The sequence below is a fragment of the Diadema setosum genome, chromosome 2, assembly GCF_964275005.1.
Source record: "Diadema setosum chromosome 2, eeDiaSeto1, whole genome shotgun sequence".
NCBI classification, from domain to species: domain Eukaryota; kingdom Metazoa; phylum Echinodermata; class Echinoidea; order Diadematoida; family Diadematidae; genus Diadema; species Diadema setosum.
This window is the reverse complement of record NC_092686.1, coordinates 38,235,305-38,245,190: the sequence shown is the minus strand read 5'-3', so window position 1 is coordinate 38,245,190 and position 9,886 is coordinate 38,235,305. Positions and strand designations below refer to the sequence as shown.

At 37.4% G+C, this 9,886-nt stretch overlaps 1 protein-coding gene across 1 annotated transcript in view; it reads left to right on the top strand.

Annotated features, from left to right (window-relative positions):
• Nucleotides 1-9: 9 nt before the first annotated feature.
• The window catches only part of LOC140242473 (centrosomal protein of 41 kDa B-like), a 36,050-nt gene continuing 26,173 nt past the window's right edge, over nt 10-9,886 (top strand). Inside the window, exons 1-3 of the mRNA XM_072322209.1 lie at nt 10-63; nt 168-231; nt 7,084-7,131. Coding sequence (XP_072178310.1) covers nt 19-63; nt 168-231; nt 7,084-7,131 — 157 coding nt within the window. The 5' untranslated portion in view covers nt 10-18. The remainder of the gene's footprint in view (nt 64-167; nt 232-7,083; nt 7,132-9,886) is intronic.

Below are 9,886 nucleotides of genomic sequence, written 5' to 3'. Positions count from 1 at the left end.
TAGTGTTGTCAAGCCAACATGTCCGCCCGATCGAGAACCACGCGAACAGGAGCCAAAGTTAATGTAAGTAGCGGATTACGATCGAGTCAAATGATATTTGACAATATGGTTGTGTTGGTGAGATAGCTGACGGAATATTCTCTCTTATCGTGTATTTTCTTCTGCAGATTCTCAACAAAAGGATTCCAGAGAATCCAAGATACAAAGATGTCAAGTCTGTTATCGACACAGGTAAGCACAAATCAAGCGCTTCGGGCACTTGCTGCCGCGAGTGCCGTCACTACCCCGACCTTTGTCGAAGCGGCTGGTCGATGGGGGCATGGCATACTCGAGTACTCATCCCTAAACACTCAATAAACATCGAGACTTGACTCTGCCGTCGAACTGTGGGGATTTTATTGTACAGAATAACAAACTACCAAACCTTCATGAGATTTCTAAAGGGAGTAGTAATTCATAAATCCGTAAAGTAGGGCCTAATTTGTAAGAATCGCTGATCGTGAATGGCCTGGCCTGCTGCCCTGCCTCTGGCCTGGTGAGTGGTGGACGTATGCCTAAGTAACCGTGTAGAACTCCAGTCCAGCAAAAAATTCCACACAAACAATACATAGAAATTAGAATTAGAACATTCTACCAGGTACTAGAGATCTACGTAGCTATCTTATCTAATCTATCTATAACCATAGTAATTATGAGAAGAGAAGAGTATTTAATAGTAATTAGTATGACCTGATGTGATGATCATGATGATGGGGGGTTGTGTTTCCGGACACTTAAGTTCGCGCGTGCGCGTGAAAACTTACCTAGTATTTTACATAGAATATGCACCCTTCTTTACCTCAAACTGAGTCAAAGACTTGATAGGTCTATAGACTCCTCATATACTACACAACATACTCTGAAAACAGCGTGAGAATTTAATAACCTGCTAAATCATTAGATTTTCCCCTTCAAGTGACTCCATCCATGTACGAATGTATCAAAGAGAGTTGTGCACGCGTTGTTTTTGTACGGGAAATACTCTATATATCTATTATGAGGAGCGAGCGTGCACGGTGTTTACATTCTCGCTGTACGATAGACGCTATCGAACATTCGATCGAACTGGCCTAATGACATGTGTACTAAATAACTCGTAACATAACACCGTGTGAGACTTTCACTTCTGATATACCGGCAGCGAGAACGACACGCATCGCAGCCAGAGGGAGGTATAAATTACATACATTAGCAAGAAAATACATTTTTTAGGTGAGAAAATGAAAGAATTATCATATTTTATGAAATTTAACATGAGACAGTTACTTACATTTTTGCGTCGCATCTTGTAGATCTATCCATGAGAATTCCATTCCCAGGGTTGGTTTTATTCCTGGGTGCGTCATTTTCATTACAGACGCACTTACTACTGTACATGCACTTACAATACGCGTCCGGTCCCACAACCTGTCCGGTCCCACAACACTTGGTCGTACCTTAAAAACATACTTGTTTAAGCTAGCCTGTATAATATAAGCTTGGGTACAAGGGATTCAGTTTTGTACTATTTGATAATTCAGTGCTACTAGTACTACTTAGGACTGACCTGATATGATTGTACTTTCCTAGAGTAGAAGATTACATTGTAACATAACTAGATATCTATTCACAGCCCCATCACTGTATACTTCATAAGCTGTTATTTTCACGAGGGTTTAATTTTCGCGAATCACAGTTGGATCGCGAATTCAACAACACGCGAAAATGTCTCCATGCACCCTGTTAGTAGTGCATTAACTTGAGCGTCGGCGTCAATTCGCGAAAACAACAACTCGCGAAAATGTGTATGGCCTTGTCATTCGCAAAAATATCTGTACGCGAAAATAACAGCGTACCAGGTATACAGTAGAAGAGTCATGACAGGCTAAAAGATTGTAAACACGAAGGACAGTACGGCCCAATCGGTCCCATATAACCCATCAGTCATTACAATCTACTTGGTAGTTAGATATAGTCTAACAATCTTGAAAGACTTCCCAGTAAAAAAAAAAAAAAAAAAAAAGGTGTATGAAATATATATATATATATATATATATATATATATATATATATGTATACACTCTCATCCCCACCTGCATCGATTTTCGCTGCTGTGTAAAAAAAAAAAGAAAAAAAAAAGTTTCAATTTTTTAACAATAAGTACTTGCACAGCTTAGAAGCATCACAAACTAGCAAATTCTACTGTCACAACACACAAATCACATTGTCATTCACCACAGAAAAATCCCTTAGTTACCTAAAAAAAAAAAAGAATCCATCAAAAATCCCAATTTTGCTGTCAAATATATACAAAATCTGTTCCGTGTTAAGGCTATAAAGCATGCAGGGCTTAAGTCCAGTGTTAAGAATCAGGGTCACTAAAAAAGCACTAAAAAAATCAAGAAATATGCTGTTCTGTGGCGAGTTTTTTTCACTTATCACAAGTTCAGATTGTGATGGTATTGGCAAAAATCCGAAAAAAAAAAACCTCTGTAAGTATCAATGCAATGACTAATGTACAGGGGTTGCATGGAGGTGCCACCTTGTCAATGGGTGCTGCAACATTCATATCTACCTTGCACCAACAAGGTCTATGCTGGTATGGTGCATTTTAGCAACCCTCGTGCATACACTGATCTCTATGTTTACATAGAGATCAGTGGCATTGGCAGTGGAACACGCATAGCACCCAGGGAAGATTGCATTCTGGTCTAGTATCATATTAGATGACCCGAACTAATTGATATTATTATTTTATTTATTTTTTTATGTTTTTTACTTGGCCTTGGAGTTGAGTCTTGAGATTTAGACCATACTGGGGCCCTTGCCCTTCCATCAGCATTTGAAATTAAAAGGGTGCAGTTTTTAGATGCACCCATCCTGCACCACTTTTTAGGAGGGAGTATGCTGAAATCTTAAATGGAGCTTGAGTCACAATACCAATTTTTGCTTTGCCTGATATCTTTTGAAGAGGTACTACAAAATTTCTTCTTTTTTTTAAATGAAAATTGCACTTTTCCTCAACTTTTTACTGACCTTTGTGTTGTGTATTTCCTTGCTTTCTGAAGGAGGTGAGTCAGGAGCTTTTTCATTATGCTAGAAAATTAAAACTATGTGGAATTCTGTTTTTTCTTCATTTTTCCCCCTACTGTAACATCTGTAGTTTTGTAGCCTTCTAATCCATCAATGACAGCACATCATTTTAACCAAAACTTTAACAACTATAATACAGAGTGTATCAAATAAATTAATTACTTCATGGATTGTCCACTTTTTCTCAAACTTCACTGATGAGTTTTACTAATGTTGTATTCATTTGATCCACATGTTTATACCATAATAATGTTTGAGTATAAATTCCTCTTTAACACTATTTGCAACACATCAGCAACATGGCAGAATATTTCTTCGCTTAACACATTGTCAAAAGCAGCGCTGCCAACATTGGAAACTAGTTGAGAGTGAGACTCCCATAGGCCAATGCTATAATTTAGGAGTCAAAATGAGTGAGATCAATAGAAATGCATGCAAATGAAATAAAGTTTTAGAGTGAGAAAGGACCAAAATGAGTGAGTCTCACTTTCAATGAGTGAGAGTTGGCAGCCCTGCAAAAGCAGTGTATATTGTTTTAAAGTATTGTGAACAAGAAAAAAATGTCGGTATTCATAAACAAAGTGATTTATATATTTCTGCAAAGCTTAAGTCTCTAGGAATATGAATAGTTAACTTTCAGATGGTGAAAATGTTTTTAGAACGATTGAGAGATGGTGTTTTGAGGCCCTTTTTAGACCACCTGAACCCGATCTGATGGCGAAAATTTGGTGACCAAAATTATGACGTCATGACATGGACGAATCAGCCCTGCGCTCGCTGATGTGATACGCTACCGCTAGCTAACTTTGCACCTAAGCTACGCTCTGTATCACGCCGCCGCAGGCGATGGCCTGAGTGCACCGAGGTATCTGTACGTGTCTTGTTTACTCTATCAAGCAAAAGTGAGTTATAATTTCACTTATTGAATCCATCTTCCTTCGAATTACCATGAAGTATACCTTTTTAAATTTCTACCTGCACTTTGGCGCCTCAGTCTCTACTCTTAAACGGCTTATAGTAACCGTTTAATAGGCATAGTTAGTACAGTAGTAGAGCCTAACGTTACGGTAGAACAAGAACTCTGACCTAGCTAACGTAAGGATCTACGTTGTGGAGTAGCCTATGTAGGGTTGGACCTACTACTCATCGACCGCCTAATGTTTATTTGCTTGATAAGAATATTCAACACTGAAATTCACGTAAAAAACTTGACCTACGTGATTGAGAAAATCCAGCTCTATCAAATGTCGTTGTTCCCTTTTCGATTCGAAGTTTCAGTGCAAAAATGTCGCCGACGAACTAGCGTGGCCTCGTTTCAGCTCCCCGCGGTAAATCGCGTTATCAGGATCGACCGCTGTTTTTTGCATTGACAATGCACGCAAACCGAGTTGTATTGAACACCGTGTTGTAGAAAACGTCAACGAAGCTTTTTAGGAACTTCCATAGACATTACATTGTGCTGTCATTACGATTCGGTGAAAATATTCATTCGAAATTTTGTCCTTGATTAAAACCATTAATGAGCAGTGAATTATCGCGTTTTCCCACACCATCCTCATCTACATTCAAAGCCAATCCATTTTTATGTGCTTTGCGCGCAGACGAAGTGCGTACTAAGTGTTCAGTGCACGAATTATACGCGATCGGTTTAAAAGAATGTGGTCGATATGTAGTGGGGCTACCATACACACCAAACTAGCTCTCCGGCGGGGACTCGGCGGTTCGCTACTGACGTTGCTTCAGACTATATTATTAGTATTATTATGGCTATTATTTATTTATTTATTTATTTATTTATTTATTTATTTATTTATTCATTCATCTCTTCTTCTTTTTTTAAATAATGGTACATTTTACCCTGCTGTTTCTGCCGATAAAGCAGATGCGACTAAAGACAGGCAAGGTACAGTATTGTATTGCATCCGCTCACAAAGAACTACGTGCTTTATGAATGGCGGACTCGATGTAGAGCTAGCTAGCGCTGCACACACGATCGTAAAGGGTACGTTCGTCCATGTCATGACGTCATATTTTAGGGCCCCGAAAAAGACGGCCGTTCTGGAGCGAAAATCGGTGAAGTAAATCAGTCAGTTTTAACTCGCGATTTTTCAGTGGTACGAATATATTTTAAAAAGTCACATAAAAAATCTGTTTTAACAGACATTTCCCTTTGCTTTGACACCTTCTTTTGTATGATTTTCTTGATTTTAATGTCTCGTTCACCATCCTTTAAAGGCTGGAAGTCTCTGCTTAACTTTGCTTCTTGCAGTGGTCCACACTTATTTCCCACTCTCTTGCTGTGGCTCTGAATCAGGAATTTAACCACTCTCTAATTTGTGTAAAAATGTGTCCCAATTACTTTGAATACTCTGGTTAATTCAGGAACCCACAAACTGTGTCTCTGAATATTTCACTTAATTGTGATAATGAAATGTAATATCTGATAAGATTACACACTGTTGTATAATCAAGGAACATACATTTTAACAATCAAAAACTCCCTCATTTGCCTAAAACTTATCAATATGGGATAATGTTGCTATACTTTATATAGTAGTTGCCAAATGCAATGTGCTTGAGCTTAAAGGGGTACAGTGTTGGTGGAGATGAGAATTGGGCTTTAAACTTTGTGCGAGATACCAAGAAAACACTTATGATTTAGTACAGAGCATACCATTTTAAGAGGAATTCAAACTTTATTTGATGAAAATCGGGTTTGGAATGACGGAAACATCCAAAAACAAAGTAAAACAAAGCGATCGTAATAAAGTGTGGGTCCCACACTTTATTAAAATCGCTCTTTCTTGGATATCTCAGCCATTTCAAAACCAATTTTCATCAAATAAACGTTGAATTCCTCATAGAATTACATGCTCTTTCATATTTCATAAGAGGTTTCTCATTATCTCACCAAAAAATGTTAGAAACCTGAAATTAGGTCTCAACCAAAACTGTACGATCCCTTTAAAAAACATACAAAAGTAAAATACCATTAGGCTGAAAGTATTCCTGAAACCACACATTAAATTTGATTTGAAGTCACAGTGTGTTCTTCAAACTGTATGTACACGTAGCTTCCATGGCAAATGTGTATATTTTCATGTATTCCATAAAATAATGCCTGTCAAATTGGTATCCTGAAAGTATAAGTACAGCAAACTGCTGAAAATGATAATTAAATCATACTAGTTGCTTTATTGTGGAAAGTAAAGTGCATTAATCATTCATGATCAGCAACAGTACATATTGCATCAACATGAAGGATGTGATAAGGTTAAACTCACATAACCTGTCATAAAACACCAAGTACTGGTAGATGATGAGTCCGGTTGGTCCCTGCACATGGTTGTTAGACAGTACCCCCGAAGTAGAAAAAGAAGGAGAAGAAGAAGAAGAAGGAGGAGGAGGAGGAGGAGACGTTATTCAAAGAGAGCGACTTGTAGAGCTCATTAAATAGTTATTTCCAAAAGAATGCAGAATGTAAAACAAGGAGTACAGAATAGTATTGGATTGCCCTACAGTAGTACAAGGTGACATATGGGATGCACATTCTTTGTTTCCCACACACATACACAGGTACACACACACACACACACACACACACACACACACACCTCTTCAGGAATGTAATGTACTGTGTATGGTATATAAATGATAAAAAAATTTCTAAAGCATCTAGGCATGCATGTTGCTGGTTAATGACTACACAAGGGATATCTTTACAGTACACAGATACATATCCTGTAGACTGTGAATACTGTGAATTTGGCTGAAATTTCTTTGAAATTGTTGAAACATTCCTGATCAAAGGAATCCATGCAAGTTTTCAGCCATGTCGATTTTCAGAATATGGCCTCATAACAGGCCTTTAACTCTGAAATTTATTGTATTCTATTTTTTATTCTCTCTGTCTCTTTTACTTTGTAGTTCATTATGAATCTTGAATCATATATTTTTTATCTTTCAAAACAGGGGCCAGCTTATCGAAGCAGATGGCTAAAATTGAAGAAATCAGGAAAAGTAAGTTTATGCTTCATTTAAGTGACTTGTATTTTACAATCAAGAACCTCTACCCCCTGAGTTTGACTATTCTGCATAATGTATCAGGTAAAACACAAGGTCTATTAAAGGTCAGTAGTCCCTTGATAAATGACATTCAAGTAATACACAAATATCTTGGCCTTTGTTCATGTTGACCTACCAGGTACTTGTTGTCTATTAAACATATGAGAAAAGGAGAAGGTTATCATAAAAATGCAGAATCACTGATGTACTGGACAATTATGTTTGATGGATATGAATAGCATAAAAGAGTCCAATAATGTCGAGGTCAAGATCTGTTTTCTTTGTTGTTGACTTTGTGTGTGTACATGATACTTTTGGAAATTCATGTGTGTGTGCTTTTGGAATTGTGTGTCTGTATACAATGTGCATATAAATAACCATTTTTGCAACAGTGAATAAACAGAAAATGGTACCGGTATGTACACTGTTTTTATGTTTGTGTTTTTGTACATCTGATACGCACTGTATGTTTTCATACAATGTGTTTCCATCCTTCATGCTTTCTGATATTATGTACTGTCTGGGTGCCAATGACAGATTTTGGGTTTAATCTTGTTTTACCGCCTGCTGAATGTCTTTTGGTGGTTTTACCCAATTTTAAGAGTGCTGAATCTGAATCTGGATGATACAACTCTTTCGTCTATTGAGTATTTTGAGATATTTGATATGGCCATCGATATGGCAGCCGCTAGCCAAAATCTGAACTTCCTATATTTCCTTATAAATGGTGGAAAATTTAAAAGAAAAGACAGTTTTAGCCTATTTCAAGGGTGCTGAATCTAAATCTTGATGATGACCAACTCTTACATTTACGTCCTTGAGGATTTCGAGATGTTCAAGATGGCCTCCAAAAATTGAAATTCCCAATTATTTCTATATTCAAAATGGCAAAAACTTGAAAAGATGTGATGGTGTTTACCCTAAGATTTTAAGGGTGCTAAATTCGAATCTGGGCGATACAAGTCTTGCACTCCTGAGAGTTTTGAGATATCCGAAATGGCCACCAAAAATTGAAACCTATTTGTAAGTTCTGTATTTCCTGATAAATGGTAAAGAAATTTATAGATTAATGGGGTTACTGTATTCCGAGGGTGCTGAAAATGTATTGATGGGTTTACCCTTTTGAGGGTGATGAATCCAAATCTGGTTGATGCAACTCTTGCATCATTCAGTTTTTTAGATAATTTGATTAATGTGATGATATAAGATTACATCCTTCATTAATGAAATCCTATTCATCGATTTGTCTACACTACAGCATGTGACCAAGCGTAACATTGCTATGTTGAGACAAAATGCTGATTGAGAAAAATGTGCCATACTGTGACACCATATTCATTCATTGTGTATTCGTTGAAAGCGAGGATAAAGTGTTTTAGTACTGTAGCGTAGTGCCATATAAATGACTTGCACTTTAAGAAAGTTTTCCAGCTATTCAAGTACAAAGAATCTAAACTTTTCTCTTACTTTATTTGTGAAATCACTATGTTACCATAGCACTCTGCTGTGGTATGATTGTGGCTCCGAATTAACTGAAACATGACTGCAAGTAGCAGAACATCACACAATGCACCCAGCTACACATTTTTAAGACACTTCTACAGATGTAGGTGATTTATTAATAAAAAAACATCGCACTTTTCATAACTTTTTTTTTTTTTTTGCTGGGCACTGCAGTATTATGTTGCCATAGTAACAGGACTTGTGCTCTGTCACTAACGCATTGATCAGCAATCATAGTTCAAGGGGGAAATAGACAAATTTTAGTTGTTGAAGAACAAAGATACTAGTACATCAGAAGTTGTATTCTGTGCAATTAATTGCATGAAGTTCTCAATATGGTGCCATTCCCAAGGATCAGAATTATTCCTGTATGTGATAATAGTTGAGGTATTAGATAACCACTTTTAGGCAACCATTTTGACGATGTCATTGAGCACATTTCCGTAGAAGTTTGGGGTAAATTTTATGTGGGATACTGTCAGGACCTATACTTTCATGAATTAAAAAAAGAAAAGACTTGAAATTTGCTTACATTATACACCTGTTGTATGACAGATGACACTTTGGTCATTTTCACGTATTATTTGGTGATCATCTGCTGTTCTAAAAGGCATGCCTTCCTGGCTATTTTGTGTTCTTTTTGAGCGTTCCCTTCTTTAGATATGTATGCTTACTCTTATTTGTGGACCAAGACTCCCTACAAAAAGCCTCGTGCCTTGAACCTGTTCACAATACCTAGATTGTTTTACATTCTGTTCTATGTCTTTTATGATGAGCACATTATTCCTATCGTTGCTTGGGCGACAAGACTACGCATCTACAAAATTTTGGGGATAAGACAGGAAGGATTTGGACAGGGCATCATTTAACCGATTATTTGACCATAAATTAAAAAAAAAACGAGATATGAAACTCATCAGACTGACGAGTTAGGTGATACGCTTGGGGTTATCAGATGTCGGTCATCTGTGATCGACAAAGAAAAGAATGTGATATAGGCACCTTGAAGTTATAATTGAGTTTGCATGCAAAACCGTTTCCCTAACCTCTCGGCCACGGGACATCCACGGAAATGGTAAGGCAAAAAAGAAACGTATAGATATTACAGGGAGAAAAGTCAATGCCCACTCAACCAACGTGGCCGCGTGAACATGTATTGCATTGCTAGACGGAAATGCGGCCTTGTAACTACTGATGTCGCTATGCC